Source organism: Rhopalosiphum padi, chromosome 1 (genome assembly GCF_020882245.1).
Source record: "Rhopalosiphum padi isolate XX-2018 chromosome 1, ASM2088224v1, whole genome shotgun sequence".
Taxonomy (NCBI): Eukaryota; Metazoa; Arthropoda; class Insecta; order Hemiptera; family Aphididae; genus Rhopalosiphum; species Rhopalosiphum padi.
The window spans coordinates 20,603,040-20,623,932 of NC_083597.1; the positions used below are offsets into that span (position 1 = coordinate 20,603,040).

General features: G+C 29.1%; 1 protein-coding gene across 3 annotated transcripts in view; it reads right to left on the reverse strand.

Moving 5' to 3' along the window:
- LOC132917692 (ras GTPase-activating protein raskol-like) overlaps positions 1–20,039 on the reverse strand; it is a 130,055-nt gene extending 110,016 nt beyond the window's left edge. For 2 of the 3 annotated variants that reach the window (XM_060978545.1, XM_060978544.1), the window contains exon 1: positions 2,135–2,899. In XM_060978545.1, coding sequence (XP_060834528.1) covers positions 2,135–2,759 — 625 coding nt within the window. In that variant the 5' untranslated portion in view covers positions 2,760–2,899. Of the gene's footprint in view, positions 1–2,134; positions 2,900–19,715 lie in introns of those variants that run through there. The other variant, XM_060978548.1, reaches the window with a different exon arrangement.
- Between the last annotated feature and the right edge of the window lie 854 nt (positions 20,040–20,893).

A 20,893-nucleotide genomic window follows, 5' to 3' on the forward strand; every position in this document is an offset into this window, starting at 1 on the left:
TATAATGTAATTTTATCTTACGTATTTTTACTTTTTTTAGACCATATATAAAATTATAATATAAAATAGTAAAGAATATACGATTAATTATTCAGAAAATTGTTTAAAAAACGCAATACTATATTATTACAAATAGCTCCTGTTTAATAAAATAGAAACAAATTAATATTCTTTTTTATGAAATATTTTATTGTTTTACATTTTACCGTTTTACGATTAGAATTCTATCGCTTGAAAAGTAAATAGCATAATATGTAAAATACCATGTAAAACGAGCTATAAAAATAATAATAATGAAACTCGTTAAAAACGAACCGTTAAGTAAGAACATCTACGATGAAATTATGGTACCTAAACGAAAACTGTGGAAATTAAAGTGTAAAAAAAAACAACTTCACAATGTCCACCAAACACTAACTCGTAGTAATTTAAGGCAAACTAGTGTCTAGTATACTGTACACGTATATATCGTTTGGTAGGTATATATTAAAAATAAGAGGAACCAAATGACGTTAATACTTTGTGAAAATATATATAATTGGCATCTATGTGGTACACTGTACACGAGTGATTACTGATTTGTGATAAGGTACCTAATATATAAATGGAAAACAATTATAAAAACTGTCACGTTATCTATAAACGCAACCTAAATACTAATTATAAAAGATAATAATTAATACTATACTATACTACGTCAGTATCGAATTTAAAAAAGACTCGAGATGTTTGAAAAAATATGTTTCTTTTATAGTTATAACTTACAACTGTTATAAGCAGATCAAGACAAAATTAATAAGAATTTCAATCAATATTTTGGTTTTGTATAAAGTACAAGTGTTTTGGACTTAACTTAATACGTTTTAAAGATTGAAAATAAAATATTTTTATATTTAAGGGCTTGATTTTTTTTTTGTGTTTGATATAATTTTTAATTACATTAATATCGTAGTGTAGTAACAGGTATAAGCGATTAAAAACAATAAATTATTACACTTTCGCTGATTTATTTGATAAAATTGTCATATGTTTAACTGTTATAATGCATTAATATATGTACTTATAAGTACTTATAGTACTTGGGTCATTACTCGTTACCATTCTAGTAATTGTTACGATTTTACTGTACCAATAGATGTTACTGCATGGGTGCATTTTTACATTCATATAGAATGATTTTTTTATATACGTTCAGCAGTTTTTTATACTTAAATCATACATTTTTCAATTCAATATTATACGATATAACTTTTAAAAAAACGAATTATTTATTAAAAGCAGCTATTTTAACAGGGTTTAACTTGGATTTCACAAACCTATCTTTTAGAACTCATGACAAGGGATGCTCACTATTAAGGAATTACCTAAGCACCTTACTCACTAAGCACGATTATATTACCAAAGTTTAATTTGGATTTTCAAATTAATCTAAATGTTATACCTAAGTAATTTTCCTAAACATCATCTAACGGCGGAAAATACTGGAATCGCCGACTATAGCGGATTCATAATATTTTCCGTCGGTTATTTTCAAAAGAAAACGGCAGCGGCCACTCACTGTTTTATTCACGTCCATTTCGCGCGCCGTCCGATTATAGACAATATTATCAAAATGTTTCGCGTTACCGTCGGCAAGTTCCTAGGATAGTTATGATAGTTATTCAATGTGGCGATATTCCGTATGAAAAATCTAAAGTTAGACGTAAATACGTAATATTAACTAAATTTATATATTTTTGATATTTATACTTTATAGTCATAATTTATAATAACTAATAAGTATAGCAAACTGCCATCAATTGACAGACATATTTAGCATGGTGGATTTCAGGTAACTGCCGCACTGGTACGGACGGTAATCGTTACTAATGGCACATATCACGCAAGAATAATCATATACTTAAATATTCGAAATATGATGTTTACTAAGGTTTGCCCAATAATAATATATTTTTGCTCTTATTCTGTCTCGTGGCCAGATTGAAATCATGAATTAAAATCAAATTTAATTGAAAATTATGGAATCACAAAAACGAATTTGTAATATGAATTTACTAAGTGCATAAAAAAAAAAAAAAATGGACCAGATAAATGGATCTAATTATATCTCATAATAATATAATGGTTTGGTTACCGTGAATGTAATCGTGGACGACTTTGCACGATCGTTCGTCGATCATGTACACGTTGGGCGACGGTATGCCGCGCCTGAAGTCGGTGCTCTTGAAAAAGTCCAACGAGTAACGGCGTTTCTGACAGCGTATGCACAGGCACGAGCCGCGCATGGAAGGTTCGAAAACCGGAGACCTGAGGTCGTGCCTGAGCGTCGGTGGCGACAGTGCTGCAGTGGAAATATCGGCGGCCGCGGACAAACCGATTGACGACGACGACGATGATGACGACGCCGAGGAAGAGGATCGGGACGACGTGGGCGGCGTGTCCCGGCCGCGGGGACCGCCGCCGCCCGAGGAACACAGCGAACAGCAAGAACAGTCTTCGTCGCGGTCGTCGTCGTCATCGTACGAATCGTCGTAGGAGTCTTCCTCCTCGTCGTCAACGTCGTCGTCGTCTTCGTCGTCGTACGATTCGTCGTAGACGTACGGGTCGTGGACGAGATCGACGCCGTCGTCCGGCGGATCCAAATAGTCGCGCCAAGATCCGCGAACCCTGCGCGCGTACGGTTGCGGCGATCCGGGAACGCGCAGTTCCTCGCCGTCGCAACAGTGCGCAGCAGCCGCCGCCGTCGTCGTCGCGATCATTGCCCGACGACGGGGGATGCGTTTTTCTCGTTTTTAAACGCACACGCGAGAACACGCACGGACGGCACGGCACGAACACACGCGCTATACGAACACACGCGCTATATGAACACGGTCCGGTCGGCGCCGTAACGGAATCTGCGATACGACTGGACCGTCGTCACGCCAGCGAGTATTATCATCGAGCGACGGCGGTGCAGGCGGCGGCACCTGATATCTTCGGTGGTGGCGGCGGTGGCGGCGGCGGCGGCCTCTACCCGCGCGCGTCGATTATTATAAGGTCACGGTGAAAACCGGTCCGACGCGATCGTCCACCGCCACCTCCACGCCGCGCCGCGCGTATGTAGGGCGATTATTATTATTATTATTATTGTTGTGTACGGCTTTCGACAGATTCGCGGCCGCAGTGCCAGGGCGACCCCGTCGCTTGTATGCGCTCGTATGGAATTGCGGAGTAAAACCGTGGTCTGTTGCATCGCATTCTCGAGGTAAGAAGTTTACACTTACAATTTTTTTTTTTTTTACTCCCACCGAAAGTTTAGAAAATGTTTTTTTTCCTATCGCCGGCCGGAAATCCCCCCCTTACTGACCAAATGGTATAATATACCTAGACATCACGTGAACGCGTTCATACGTTTTGTCTACAATGTTGTACATCAAACATTACTATCAAAAGGGTTATAGCTGGTGGGTTACTGCGGGTCGATTACTCATGTCGTGTTCATTGAAATGGATGAAGCGAATCTATATACATATAGACACCGAGAACGGCGAGAGATAGTTCACTGTGATGTGGATTGCCGTAACGCCGTTGGAGGCATTTTCAGAGGGTTGACAAAAAATAGGTAGTATACGTGATTACGTATATTGCTCCTACTGGAAAGCGCTTTCAATCTTACTGGCGAATCGCAGCCCTCGTCCACGAATTATTATAGCTCATCGCTTTCAACCTTCGCCACACGATATGATATATCGCTGTGTCGGTTTATTTTTATTCGTATATCGCTATAAAGTCGACGGCGATTGAACAGACGAGACGGTGCGACAGTAGATATACTATGGATGACATCCATTGGATATTAATGAAAGAAGGATTAGTCGAGCTAGGCTAACCACTTGACTAGCAAATAGTCGCAGAGTCTATGTTTGTTGTTCCGATCGAACACGTTATTTACACCTGTTTTGTGTTCAGTGTTTATGAGTTGTATAAACTGTATAGGTAGTTAGGCAACAAACCGTTGTCATGCACAACACTATTTACCTAACAATTTTCGGGGGAAGGAAACAATAGATTATTAGTTAAACCAAAATATAACAAACAAAGAACAATGGAGTAACCACAATAAAAAAGGTGTACATAAAATTGACATTTGAGATGCGGTTCCATATTATACTATCCATTCTTATTTCTTATTGCCAAAATAAAAAATCTCATTTAAATGCATTACATTAGATAATATATTATAATACTATATAATAAACAATACTTTATTTGTCTATATATATATTATATAATATATAATTTATGAAGTGATTCTAACGAAATGCGCTGGATTTAAAAAGGAAGAATATTTTTAAGAACAAATAATAAAGAATTCAAAAAATATTAAATTAATGAAAAGGTTATTGCCTGTTTATAAATGGTATAATACTCCTTCTTCTTACAAACATTAAGAATTTTGTTAACAACATTTTATGGTGTACTCATCTTTGCTCGTGAGCATAAAATATAATATGATTGTCTTTTTGGCTTATAATTTTAACAAACAATTACTAATTAGTAATATTAAAAATAAACACTAGTATTATTTATTAAGGTATAGGTATTACTTTAGATTTTGTTTGAGTAAAAATAATTATTATAAAAAGTATTAATTATTAATAATTAATAAATAATAATCAATGATAAAATATTGATATCTTTCTTAGTTATAGTGTTTACTACAAAAATAAAAATGTTAGGAAAGGTGCTCCTCTTTTATAATACACATCTTTACAGTCTAATACAATACAATATGTGAACACAATGTAATATATTTCCAAAGTAATTATGTTAAAATATTCGAATGTCGCGCCGCATTGTCCGAATCCGAAATACTGTGCGATGATCTACACTATATACATTATAGTTTTAATAGCCGCATAGTAAGTATACATGTATAATAATATAATATGTTCGATCGTAATTCAAGAGGATCATATTTTATACATAATATGTATAAGCCCGTTCCCCAACATGTGTTGATCGATTGACGACGGTGGTGTCAGGCTGTCAGAAGCGTCTGATTTACGACCTTCGCGCGTATTAGACAAGAACCGAAACACCTGAGAATGATATTTTAATGAATACTGAATTGTCTGGTTTTTCAAAACAGTCTGATATTGCATATTATTACTATTCAAGTAGGCATTTAATTAGTTTTTTTTGTCAACTCAATTGATTTTAAATTACAATAAAAACATATAGTATATGTTGGGTGCAATGTATACCTTCAGTGGCGTACCCAGGGGAAAGAGATTAGTAGTTACATTACATTCCCTTCTATTGTAATTTCTGAGTAACCTAACACCATTACAGTATTAGAACTATTATAAGTTTATAACGTACTAGTTAATACTGCCTTTCCCCACAAAATCAAAAGTATTTCCGGCTCTTACAAAAATTAAAAAAAATGTTTACGAATATAATATATAGAGCACGCTATTCCCGGAAATATGCAAACCTAATATAAAATTCGTAAGACACTCTTTCCCTTCAAAATACATGAAGTAAATACATAAATTACATGAAGTAGTAAGAAATATGTTTTTCCATCCCTATCCTAAAAATTTTAATTTTAATTTTATTTAATGAGTAGGTACGCCATGGCTTCTCATATGCAAGCATAGTTTAGAAATTCGAACAATAATCCTTCCCCCTTAAAATGGCATATAATAAAAAATATATGAAAATTACCATTAATATATTAATTAGACCAATAGGTCTCCTTCAGACTCCATATAAATTTAAAACAAAATTAACATTCACGTAATTTTTATTTTTTGTTAATATAAAGTACCTACGATGTTCCCGAGAACATAAAACACAATTATATAAAATTCGCATGATTATATCCGTCCCACGCAAAATTAATATCACATAAAGTGGCCAGTAATACGTATTTTCAACTCTATATCTTAGTAAGAGTTAAGATTTTCAAACTTTATTTTTACGAGTATAATGTATGCCATAATATATACGAACATCCAAGCTTAGTTTTGAAATCCTCACTACAATAATTATTTCTGCTTCAAAGGAGAGTCTCCTTCCTACGCAAATTCAAAATCACACGAATCAATCATAAATACGTATTTTCAAACCTACCTTAGTAAAAATTAAAATTTCAAATTTTTTTTTACCAATGTAAATATGTAATGTAAGTTTACTAGTACGCTATGGCATGCAAACTTAGTTTAAAAATTTAAACAATTATTTTTCCTCCTTAAAATTAAGTAAAATTCAAAATACACGAAAATGGCCAGCTCTCTCTAGACCTTATACCGATTTTAATAATTCAATTTTTTGATAATATAAAGTATATGCTATTCCCGTTAACACTGAACATGCAAGACTAGTTTTGAGATTCACACGGCTATCCTTCTGCGATTTCAAAATGATTTAGAATTAAAAATTATACATAGTTCCGGCTCTATTATACGTAGTAAAAATCAAGATGTTTGATAATTGTTTTTTATAAATATAATATCTGCCATGTCCTACTATAATAATATGTTCTGTACTACTTTTAACAAATATATACTTTGCCGCATGCCAACTAAAACCACAGAGATCAAGCACAAAAACCTTATTAAATTTGGAAATGTGGTACCTACATCAGTAAGCTTGTCAGTTATCAGTAGCTGCTTCAAACAATATTAATGTTTTACCCAAAACGTTTTGATAAATCGTCTAGTGTAAAATTTTCCCGAGATATTAGACAATAGATATTGGACACGTTCTTCGTTTATATTGTGGCTGTCTGACACTGTAGAGAAAACGTACCTTAGTCTTATATATATATAATACTAATTACTAACTAAAGTTATTTGCATATTATATAGTTATGAGCTTAAAAAATTAAATACTTATCTTATATTTTAGTCCATGGTTTTAAATTATGTAACTCTTTAAGTCCTAAAGACCCACTTTTTGCGTTTTTCGTTCTACCACCGAAATTAGGCTTTATTTTTATTGATAATATTTATCTACTAAAAAGCCACATGATATTTCTTAACACTCATACTGCCATTTTACAAATAAGTATAAACTTACATGATCAAGGTGAACATAATAATAGAAATGTACATCGTCGTAACTAGGGGGGCTTAGCCCCCCCTATAAGGTTTTACTTTTTAGCCTTAATTAGCCTTCAAATTATTTTTAACTTTGGTTTTCTAGGACTCTAGCCCCTGTAACTATTAAATTCTAGTTACGCCGATGGAAATGTAACCAAAACTTAGTCATCAAGTTTATGTCTTTAGAATTAAGATAGTATATTTATTATTAAATATACAATTGATAGAAAAACTAAAAGAATATTATAATATGAACTGCAATAAAATATCAAAAGTAAAAAAATAGTTTTGTTGCGTTATATACCTTAGTATAGGTAAGACGTGCTAAAAATCTAAGTATTTAAAAAAACTTTAATACGAAACACGAAGACTTTAATTATATTATTTTATAATTATATAGGTAATGACAACGAGTCTACACATTTAATCACTTTTCTGTATAGAATAGTTCGATAATGAATATTGGACATATTTACACAAATAATTTTAAAACAAAATACTTGTTAGAGTAGATATTAATTTGTGTATATACTTCATTATTTTTATGATTTTTTTGTGTATTTGATGGTAATTATTTATCACATGATAACACATATGTATAACTTGTTATTTTTTTATGACATTCTCAATTAAGTATTATATAATATTATATAATATCATTAGTTATAAATACTAGTATTTATAATAAATGGTACTATTAAGATATATGTTAAAACTTAAAACAGCTGGTGAGTTTACCCGGAGAGGGGGGATTATAAAATATTTGTAAAATAGTTTAAATGTATTCCTAGAACTCAAAGTTTTTACCAAAATAATTATATAAGATTACGATAGCCATTTGTTAATAGTATAAATATTATAGAAAACTGTTTCAGTATTTTATCAACACTATTTTTATATCTACATACATAGTGAATAGTTCACTGCAGCATACAGACGCCGACCATGTCCTGAATTTATAGATCTATCTAGTGGCTTGACATTTACCGATCATTATTTATTATATTTTTTACTTACACATAAAACATAGTAAAATATAAAATCATTACTGTAACGATTTGGATATCATGATATTAATGTATGTCTAATGTTTATACCACTCTACATAATACATAATAAAATATTTTAATTTATGTCTACATGACTTTTAATTACTCAACCATCAGACGGAGCCTCGTGTTCTTTAATAAATGAATAAATATTGATTGCACTATTCAAACATGTCAATTCCATTTTATTTTTGGACTTTCATAGTTTCATTATAAATAATCAATGATAATATATACCTATATGGCTATATTTAGTTTATGATTATGGACTATGATATATTATTTAATAATTTATTTATTTCTATAACGTTTTCAAACGGCACAATTTCTGAAGCATAACATTGATTTAATAAAAACTTAATTGACGTCCGAAAAAAATGTGGTTGATATTTGAGAGTTACAGTCAAATTGATATATTATGAAAATTATTTATAATATATTATATTAAAATTCAGATTAATACCACTAAGATTTATGACCACATAAATAAAAACAAAATCAATTGTGACGTCAATTCAAAATCAATAAACACGAGTTAGTTGAAATAGTGTAAATAGCATAGCAAATAGCAATTCGAATGAAAATTGAAAATGTTACGATTAAGATCTTCATTAAAACAAAATGTATTTTCTGTACAAATTTATAATCTTTATTATTTATACTATAATATAGCCATATAGCTAAATTCTCGCATATTTAATTGGTAGAAAACTAAAAAATAATAAATCTATCTTTAAATAATATGTTTTATACAGACGTAATTTGATATATATAAATTAAATAAGACATGTAGTGATCACCATGTAATTTGCCAATTGGACACAGCGCATAATTATTAAAATCATTCTCAATGTTATATATTGCATTAATTACAAAATTTAGAATAATATGAGCTTTTACTTTATACAATGATCGATGATACAGAAAAAAACGAGATAAAAAAATATATTATATTTTTATTATACTGCGCCATCTAGCAGTTAGTAAAAGTATTAAACGAGACTAGTTAAGCCACGAGGTAGCGTACTAACATTCATGTCAACAATTGGTATTTATTATTATTTATTAATTCTATAATATGCGAGTATTACATAAATAATAATATTAAGCTGAATAATCTAGATATAATACTCCAAAAATATAAACTTTTATATTCAATAAATAATTGATCACACGTGATATAATGCAAACAGATAATATTATAAATTAATAGAGGTCAGATTTGAGATCATAAAGCGAAACTCGAAGGCTATGGTTATAAAATTCGCTTACAATAATAATATTGTTTACGTATTATTAATTATATTTAAAAACTAAAATACAAATTAATGCATTAGTTATTGTCTTATTGCAAACGTAACATTCTAATAAATTGCATAATAAGCTGTTACTTCAATTTTTCAAATTATTATATTAAAAATAATTTTATTGGAAATGTATATAAAATTATATAAATGTATTCAATACGGTTCACTTTATAACGTCATGATAAGATAGTTATACAATTTAGAAATTAAGCAAACCTGAGTTTAAATGTAAGTATGAGGTTTTGTCTAAATTTTCGTCATGTTTGATCTTTAAATTATCAAACCTCACATCATTTTTTGAATGCAGTCATTGATTATTGGTGAAGTATAAAGATATCCCGCGTAAGTATCATACTCAAATTCAAAGAGATAACATTAACAACAGCATATTTTTTAAATTACTTATATATTATAGTCTAGAAAAATAACAAATTAATCACTTGAGTAATTTTAAAAAAAAAATTTAAAAATGTATGACGAGAATGAGAATAATCATATTAATAATTTAAACGGTCCCAGAAAAAAAAAACAACATTAAAATTGTTTTAAACGTCTTTCAAAAGGTATTAGTAAACATAAAATGTTTATAATAGACAGCCACGGAAGTTGTATCCTGTAGGTAATAGGTATAAATAATAAGTGTATAAAACCATTTTTATGACAATTGAAAGTTCTTGAGAACACTTTATAAAGCTGACGTAAATGGACGCCTACACTAATAAAATACAATGATTTCACATGTTATAATTTATGAAGATAACACTCATTTTAATTATCAAGACACAAAGTGTATATTAATATATATAGATATATTAAGTATTGTAATAGTTAAATGGAAAAAAATCTGTTCGAATAAATTGGGTAGAAGGTTCTCTAATAAATAACGAATAATAATAGGAAATTGAAGATGAGATCATTGAGTGGAGGGCATTGGATGTAAACTGAACATATATTATTTGAATGATTACGTTTTACATCAGTGAGTCACTAACTATACGTCCACACCTATTTGTTTTGCAATAATAAACTCTTGTATCTATAATGCCGGACAAGGATGACGTGAAAGTTTTTTTAACTCAGATTAATTTGGTATAACTAACTCAATATTATGGACCAATTAGCAATACATCAATATATTTTAATTTAGTTATTTATTATTGGTAAAATAAAATTTTAAGATTATATTGTATAAACATAGTTTTAATGTAAAATCCCAATGCGAAAAAACTAACAACTAATAAGTAACTCAAACCAATAAGTATGTATTTATATTAGAATGTTCAAACATCAAATTGTAATTATTTATATTTAAAGAAATTGATCAGTAATTCATAAAAAATTGTTTAAATTTTACAAGATATTATAGCATTTTTAACTCTTACCTGTATTCAATTTCAGTTATTTAGTTACACGTTACCTATAATAATTAAATAATACAAATAAAAAATCCTTTGGTGCAGAATTAATTATGTAATTATTTAATGGATGAAATCACTACTGAAATTTAACTAAAAATACGCATATATAATATATTTTTTTTAATTAACGTTTTTTTTACAATTTTTTGCATTTATTGCGTTTTTTCTTAACTAATGTGAATTGAATAATTCTGATATCTTATAATTTTACCAAAAATTGTATTAACTTACAAAAATGAAATTCATTAAAAGGTTTGATAATATTATAATATCAAATATCAAATTTCACATAAAATTGATATTAGTAACAGACAACAGTGTTAGTAAATTATATTTGTATAAATATTAAATATATAACATTATTTTAAGATTAATAGCATAGCTTAGTTTATGTGGCAACTGGCAACTATTAAAAATATTATTACTAGCGAAGTTTACACGGTATATTATAGAGATTGATATCGATTTGCTTCTGAGGGATGCTAGGGTGAGAGTGTATGTTGCACTTGTCAGTTGCCATGGAAACATCTGTGGACCCCAAATGCTGTGAATAGCGAACCATCAAAATATAGAAAAGTCCGTGCATTATCCTTTAAGATTTTTCCCTTACGTTTATAAAAAAAAATTAACAACTATTAATAAATATATTTTCTCATAATATATTAACAATCGATATTAGAATTACTAACTTCTTGGAAAGTACTATAATTTTTTTTATTAAGTAACTCAGACCTTTATAATGAACTATGTAGAATGTAGATACCTATTGTATACATTTTATTATATTTTTATAGAAATGTATAAACAATTTTATATAAAAACTATTGTTATTTGTGGCATTGTACATATATTTAAAAATTCTGATCAAACTTTCACTGAAAAATGTATTTTAAAAAAATAAAAGAAGATAACCTATAATAATATATTATATATATTTCAACCAAATACAACAATATTAATTATAATGTTTAGACAAAATAAATAAAACTAATAATGTATTTATAATTTGCACAAAATAATAATTAATGGAAGAATGTAGTTAACTAAATATTATGTATGTTTTTTATATTCAAAATATTAGTATAAACTTGAAACCAACATAAAGCGAAATAAAAACAAATAATAAAAAGTTAAATATAATATATAGAATTGAAAATAATTTAAATATGGATTCTAGATACTTCGGGCTAGGGATTAAAAAATTAACATAAATCTTGAATTATCGATAAATAAATGAAAAATATTTAAGTGTACAAATGCCATTCCGTTAATATTTAGTACCATTGATTTATCGGAAAATTTGGTTCATCGTGTTTCGATTAATTAATTAATATAATTTATACCTACTTATATATGTTGTGTTTTTATACATATACTCAATTATATAATTTTTAATGTGAATTCAACAGTAATAACTGAATTAATAGATAATTTTTCTATGCTATATAACTTCTTGAATATTTTAAGTGTAGAGAATTATTTTCATTTTATCTTACAAAGCTGACAAATAATTATTATCCGAAAAAATATTTATACATTTCAGTAAATATTAGTTTAAATTCTAATAATACTTTATAAGATTTTTGTAGAAATATTTTGTGCCTTGCAAATAATATATCCCAAGATACAAATATATAAATAATATGTATGATACCTATTTAGTATTTACATAAAAACATCTTGCTTGTTTTTATTAATAAATCATAATAATTAATGTAATTTAAATAGACTAAACCCGTTTATAGTTGCCAACATTTTACTCATCAATATTATAAGTATGGAAGATTTCATAATCCTTTTGAATTCATACAAAATATCTATATATGCATAATATTATACTGTATGGTTGTTATACCGAATATATATTTTCTCCCCTTAACAAAGACTCCCGACTGTTAATGAATCACGAAAATCGTGTTGAAATTATTCTTTGCTTTGTTTGGTCCTACGGTTTAATGCTACAATATAGATGTCTATTATACGAGTAATATTTTCTAAAAAATGTATTTTAATCGGCTTACATTTGTTAAATAATACAAATATGTTGATACTTGGTAAATGTCATGATTTAATTATATTATTTTTTATATAATTATAAAGTATAATAATTACCTATTCAGTTTTAAATACTAAGTAAATATAGTAAGTACTCAAGTAGAATTAGTTCCAAAATCATACTTTAATGAAATATTACGTTTTAGAAGATCTATTTCTAGATGCATAAAATACATGTAGACAATAATTATTAATTAACTATAATGTCTATAAACGACCCTTTTTTTTTAAACTTATAAAAAGACTAAACCTAAGACTAAACTATTAAAAAACTATTAAATACATATTAATATAATACAATTGAATAGATAAATTTATTTTAAAATACAAATTTTGATAAAATCTTTTAAACAACTATGGTCTAAGAGTTATAATTAATTATAATCAAAAAATAATTCAATAAATAAAAACATACATATTTAATTAAAGTAATTATTAAGGTATTATTAATTATTATTATAATTATACGAGTATAGCATTTAAATATTTATCACGCAGATAATTAGGATATAATTCGTCAACTGACAATAATTGATGAATAATCTTTATTAATTTGTAGATTCTTTATTTTTTATTCTGTATTTTCAATATGAAACATAAAATTGTATTTCTTACTATCGAATAATAGATTTAAATATACTTTATATTTGTTTATTGAAAATAATTATATATCTATAATTTTTATAAACATAATTATTGATTAACCTAAAATATATATTATAAACTATAATAATCTGTTATCATCAGATATCCACTCAATAACTACTTTATTAGAAGCAGTCTAATGGCTACATAGTACATGGTTAAAAAATCACCCCCATTTGAAAAAAATATAATAATAAAATAACTTGACCTTTTGTACAGAATTACATGACATTATGAGTAATATGACCTTTAATAAACTTTTTTTCCATGTCGGTGTTTTCAATGGCAAACAATATCAACCATTGAGCTTAATAACACTCGTGTACTGCTCCATAAAGCAAAAATGATGAACATAAACAGTTATTGCTGATATAACAATTTGTAATTCTAAACAATGAAAATAATACATGACAGTTTATAGAAACAATTACATTCGTTATCAGCTTGGTCTAGTTACTTTCTATAGTTGTTGTTTTTAATTCATTAAATTATACAATCTACCTATACTTATACATGTGTAGTACTCTATACAAGGAAATAAAGGATATTCAGTGATGATTTGACATAAAAAAACTTCGTCAACGATTTCCCTCAATTTTTTTTCGTATTTAATTTATGAACTAAAAATTATAGTTAGGCCCTAACTTACTTCTTAGTAAACTATTGTACAAAAATTACTAAGAAACACAACAAAAATTAAATTATTTTTAATACATTATACAATTTAATATCTTTATAATTCTTAACAAGTAAGTAGTAACAATTATTTTCACCAATGTCAACCATTTCAATACAACATAAAACTTAAAAAAAATATATTTTTTAATTAGATATTGATCTTTAAGCATGTAAGTATAATTAATGCCTAACTATTAAATCTAATATCCCTTTATAGTCTCCGATGACATTTTATATTTATATTTATCATGCGCAAAGGCTGTGAAGTATCCAAATAGGTCAAATGAGTCATAAGTATATGCCAAACATGATTGCCAAAACTATTTTGTTCATTTATAATGTTAAAATTCATTCATATTATTCCAACAATTTATAAATTTTATTACTATAAATTATTATTGCTTTTAACAATCAAAAAATTAAAATTTATTAAGGAAAGTAATTTAATAATCATTAAAGTAAATACATTAATATATTCAAGTATTTAATGATTTAGATTACATATAAGAATAATCAAAAAACTTGAACTAATAAGAAGCAATCCACTTGTTATTAAGTAATCAATTTAATTTAAATATGGAAAGTAATACAAAATATATAGATGTTATACTCGTATGTTAATCTGTTATTAAATTTAAGAAAATAGCTATATACTTATCACAATTAGGTAATTTTAAAATCTGAAGTTTATTAACTTATTATTTTTCTGATTTACCTATATTTTAATTCTTTATGTATCAGCATTATTTTAGTTGTGTATTATATTTAATTAAAATATTAATATAATATCAGAATTATAGACATATAAAAGGTAGTTCTATTTTTTCGATAGAGTAGTATTTGTCCTTGTATATATTGTATGGAAACAATACCAAGGTAAAATCGAAGTGTATTTCATAATTCTTAAAACCATTAAGGATGTTATGTCATTAATGTTAAAAATAATTCCTAATCAAAACGAAAAAAATCTTTGCACGACTACCTACATTCATTATAACAATACGCAAATTATTAAATTAAATATATATTATAATTATGTTGTTGTTGTTTTTACAGTTAATCATATATATTTTTTTATAGAAATATTGTTATTATCAATACACGTTTTAAAATAAGGAAGTTAAATAAAAATGTATCCATCTTTATACCAAAAAATCACAAAATAAGGTAATAATGTTAATTATTTTAATTAGAAAAACCTTTTGCCACTCAATGTCACAAAGTTTTATCATTGGATGCCTCCTTTACTCAAATTTTAGTCTTTTTTAATTTGAAGTTAATTTATTTTGTTTATTAACCTTAGAAATATTATTTGTGTTTATTGTAATATATATATATTTATTTATAGATAATACAAATTCGAAATTAAAAAAAAAAAAATAGGAAAAACATTTAATAAAAATCATTACTATATTTCATTATTTAGTATACAAATATTTCATGATATACATTCATGTTCATTATGTATAGAAATCAGAGAGAAAGCTTTATCTAAACTATCTTACTATACTACCAATTTCTTGTCTATACGTACTATCGAAAGTAAAAGAAATCAAATATTATGTTATACGTTAGTCAGTATAGTCACATACACTAAAATATGTTTATAAAGGTAGTTAAGTGGGTTTCTGCGTCAATAACTCATCACTACACTAAATTCACAAAATAAATAAATATTTAATTAACAAACCAATAATTTGATTATTTGTTTGGACGATTTTATGAGGTAATTATTATCAAACAAAATAAAGGGACCTACACAGTGGCACAGATACATATTGTATTTTTTATTTAACTAATAATATAATTTCCTTAATACCTAATAAAATCTACAGATCGCCTAAATTTTACCATTTAAAATGTGTAATGAATTATTCACGTTAAAATGATTCTGACAAAGTTATAAATATTATTTAAATTGTATAAATATGATCATGTAATAATTGTGTATTTAATTAATTTACAAAACGTGTACTAATAATACAACTAAAATAAATAGGTATACTTGGGTAGGTACGTTAATTATTTAGTAAACGCATTAGTGCATTATTGTGTAGTTTTGCTATGGTGTATATAAATATATAATTATTATACTCGTACTTTATTGAAAATAATAATCATTGACCATTTTATACCAATTCATAATTTTTAACAGAATGGGTGTAATTATTAATTTTAGTATTTCACTATTTATATAATATAATACACTTTTTGGTTAATAATTAACTTAAAATTTCATTTTCTAAATCATTAGATTTTACGTGAATATTTTATTCATGGATAATAAATATTATAATTTAAAGCAATAAAATAATAAGTCTTATTATGTAGATTAATTTAAAGTTTAAATTTGTAATTTTCATGAAAAACATGCATTAAAACGCATTTGACTAAAAAATATTTGATAATAGTAACACTATAAAGGTATGGTTTCCCTGCAAGGTCAAAGAGTGGAACAGCATGGCGTTATGACGCCGCGTCCAGACGCTTACTATGTCCAGACCAGTAGTTGACGCTAGACGCGGCGTCTGGACGTTGCAGGGAAACAGTACCTTAAGATAATAAATTTACAATCTATTCTGTAGAGATCAATAAGTAACTATAATAATTGTAAAAAATATACGTGCATTTTTTTAAAAAAGCCACCCATTGATAACATTATTCCTATTTAGAATAAGTTATAAGGTACTACCTATTGTAAATAATAATAAATAAATTATGAGCAAAGTTAAATTAAAACTTGCTAAACTAAAATTTGATAGAATTTATTTTCCAACTTTAAAAAAAAAATACATTATAAATAATAAGCAAATTGAAATCATATTTATATTTAAATTATTTTATAATTAATAATCCACAAATAGATATTTAAACATTATATAACAAATAAATATCTTAAAAAAAACTTAAATCTTGTAAAATAAATTAGTATAAAATTAATGAGTTAGTAAAGTCAGTTTTAGTACTTGGAAATTTTTTTATATCAAAAATAAAATAAAAATGTTATCCTAATATTTACTTATAAATTAAAAGTCATATGCAGTCAAATAGTCGTGTTAAATGCGTGTAATATTATAATATACCTACTTATATAAATTCGAAGGAGAATTTAGTAGAAGTTTTATTGCATTATCACATAAGAATAATTAAAATAATTACATATGTTTATCTAGATAATAAAATTGCAATAAAAATTAGTTCATAGTAGTATCATTAAATAATTACTTATATTTTTTGAAAAACACCTATTGATTGTTGTCAAATATGAAATAAATTAAACCCAAAACTGTATAAATATTTAAAAAAAAAAATTTCCGTTTAATTAAATTTAAATTTTAGCGGCTGTGATAAGCATTTTGTTTTAGCACATTTTTATTTTATTATTTTTAGAATAGGATAAAATTATTAAAGATATATTTATTTATTTAATATAGGAACGAAATACCAAAACCTACGTATTTATGGAATATAAATGTGTACCGTGTACCTACGTATAAATGAAATCAAATACATTACATTTATACGTATATTTTGCAGAAGAATGTATTAATTAAAATTAATTTTTGATCTAATATTTATGCTTATAGTTATCACTAATCAGCATATAATTATCATCAAAACAAATGTTTATCATACCTATAGTATACTCCACGCCCAGATGGTCACGTACGAATACAATATAAGGTGGGCATGGTAGATTTATAAATCCACCTTGATAGTAGACAAATATATGTACCTAATTCTAATATTTGTACGATATTAGTATTTCATCAAGATAATACCATCTATAATATACGAATCGAAAAAAACTTTATGAGCATACGACGCCATCAAATCATAACATTCATAACAGTAGCATCTGACTCATTTTGTATAATTATTTAATTTATTTCGACGATTAATAATAATCCTACCACAACATAAATACAGCTATATTAAATAATAACCTTTACTAACAAAGTTTCTTTAGGTGCTACACCACGATCACTACACTAGTCACGAAATAAAATCGCGTTTTTTTCAAAAAAAAAAAAAAAAACATTAGAAATGGCATCGTTTGTCGAACGTGACACATTGTAGTTTGATACCTACACAAAGACCTAAAATAATCCTGACCTAACCAAAACGTTGAATTTCTGTCTAGTCAAATAATTTTACGGCTTACTTATACATATTTGAAAGACGATTTTAGTTACGTTTTTACATAGGTACCAAATGCTACCAGTCCTACCTCATATATATAATAATAATATTTACATCGACATTCAACATATCTAGTATATTATTGAGAGCACGTCATAAACACAGCGCAGATAATAATAATTATAATAATAATAATCTAATAAATTAATAATATATAGTGATGATAAAGTATATAAATTATAATTTAACGAATTGGTTGCAATAAACCGCGATGCCGCACGCACAAACTTAGACACTGTGCATTGGCTATATATATGCCTACCTGACTGTACGATTACGACTATACCTATTATACCTACTGTAATAATAATATTATATTATTATGTCCGGTATGATATGTACCGTTCGGTTTCGGTCCGTCGATGGTCGGAGGGGACCGGGTTTAACCGGGGGAGCGGAGAGGACGGGGCACATAACGAACTGCTCGCGTACACATCGCGCGCCCGGTACGAAACGCATAACTGTAGTATGTTCACAGGTAATAATATTAAATTATTATTTTCGGACTCTTTAATGCGTACTATACATCTATGTCTACAATTCTACATACATGCACACCTACCGCGCGATCATTGGGTCAGCGCGGCAAAAGCAATGCGACGCTGCGGGTCATCGTCTTGCCGAATGCGGTACTCCCTCGAGGCTTAAAGAGCCTTAGACCATAATAAAACATAATACAATAAGTCGCATCCGACGAACGTTAACACGTTTTAATACCCTACCTATGGTACGTCGGTCTACCTGTATGGTAAATAGGGTTTACCTTACGATAACCCGAAAAGCCGTCACGGAGCACGTCTCGCGATTCAAATCTACTGCGGCGAGTCGGAGACGCGCGAAAAACATCGTGCAGTACAACTATTAACTATGTAGCATGGACTAAGATAATTAATATTTTAGTTCATGCTACATAGCGGCCACGTAGGTATTAGGTACAAGGTATATTATGTGTACGACGCAATATTTGATTTGACAGCGATACCGCGCAATGGCCAGAGAACGAAAAACCGACAGTCGTAAAAACGTTGTTTTTTTTTTTTGTCGATATGTGTGATAATAATAGTTGTTATTGTTGCCTATAATATTATAATTATGCGGAATTCGCAGTTATATATTACACAAAACTTTTAGGTACTAATCGTTACTTGACCACTGTTATACGCTATTATTATATGATTATTTCACACGGCAATTAGTATAGTATAGGTAATCATAGGCTTACAACAACGTCGTGCGAACGGTTCGCGTAAAATTAAAAAAACTTACCGCAAACGTTTAGCCATCCTTCGACCCGGCACGGGTACACGAGCTTGTTTGTGCAACGGGTCCTCCGGCCCGCGAAAGGCTTGACGGGGCCCGCGGAGGCTGTCGCGGCGTTGCGGTTCATTTCGCACGAGCGTCTAGCGACGAACCGGCATCGGCATTAACACACAGAGACGAAACGTTCGAAAACGGACACGATTTCGCGGGCACGTCGTTCGGTACACACGCGTAAACGGACGGGCGAACGACACGGGCGAATGACCGACGAGACGAACAACAACAACGTGCGACTCAACTGGTGCGCCGGCAACGCGTGAACTGACTGCTCCGCCGCCGCCGCCGACCGCGGTCCGTCCGTGCCTCGGTGGCCGCCGTTGGCGTGCCGGGCCGGCGGCGGCGGTGACGACGCTGGAGACGCTGAAAACGGAAGGCCACCGGGCGCGCGCGTCCGCCGCCGCGTGCACGATTACTGGCGGAGGGGGTTGGAGGGCGGGTGGCGCACCTTGTGCACACACACACTTTGTCGTCGCGCCGTCCGTTTTTATTGTTATATTATGCGCGCCGCAACCGCTCCCGCCCGCCAACTCACGTCGTCCGTTAAAAGCGAAAAAGAAGCGACGGCGACGGTTTTTTTTTCGACAAATATTACTATCGCGTACGTCCGCTCGACGACGACGACCGCCACCGCCGCACCCACTACCCCTTACCGCGCACGACGACGAATGCGACGCGCGTACGCGATTGTCGATTATTATATGGCAACTGCAGGCAAGTGCACGACGGTTATAATATTATTATAGTTGTTGTTGTTGTAGTTGTTCGTATTTTGTATATAGTACTGTGGATAGGTACTGCAGGTTTTGGTCCAAAGTGCCGCGGCAAGAGGGATGAGTGGGCGTTTGTTGTGATGGCGAAGTTCCGCAGTAAAGTTGCGAATTTCGTTTTTGATCAGAAACGAATTACGATAAAATTCGTTTCGTGAAGGTATACTTTATTTTAAGTAAGGCCACGGTGATTACTACGGATTACTCATACTCGTGCGAAACGTCTCGTCACTTTTGTTTTTGGTAATGGCGAATAAGTTTGGAGGGAATCGAACAATTTAGGCGACTGCATAAACTAAAGTATTTTTTTGAATGTGCATGTAATAATACAATCATAAAATTTGTATAATAACAACT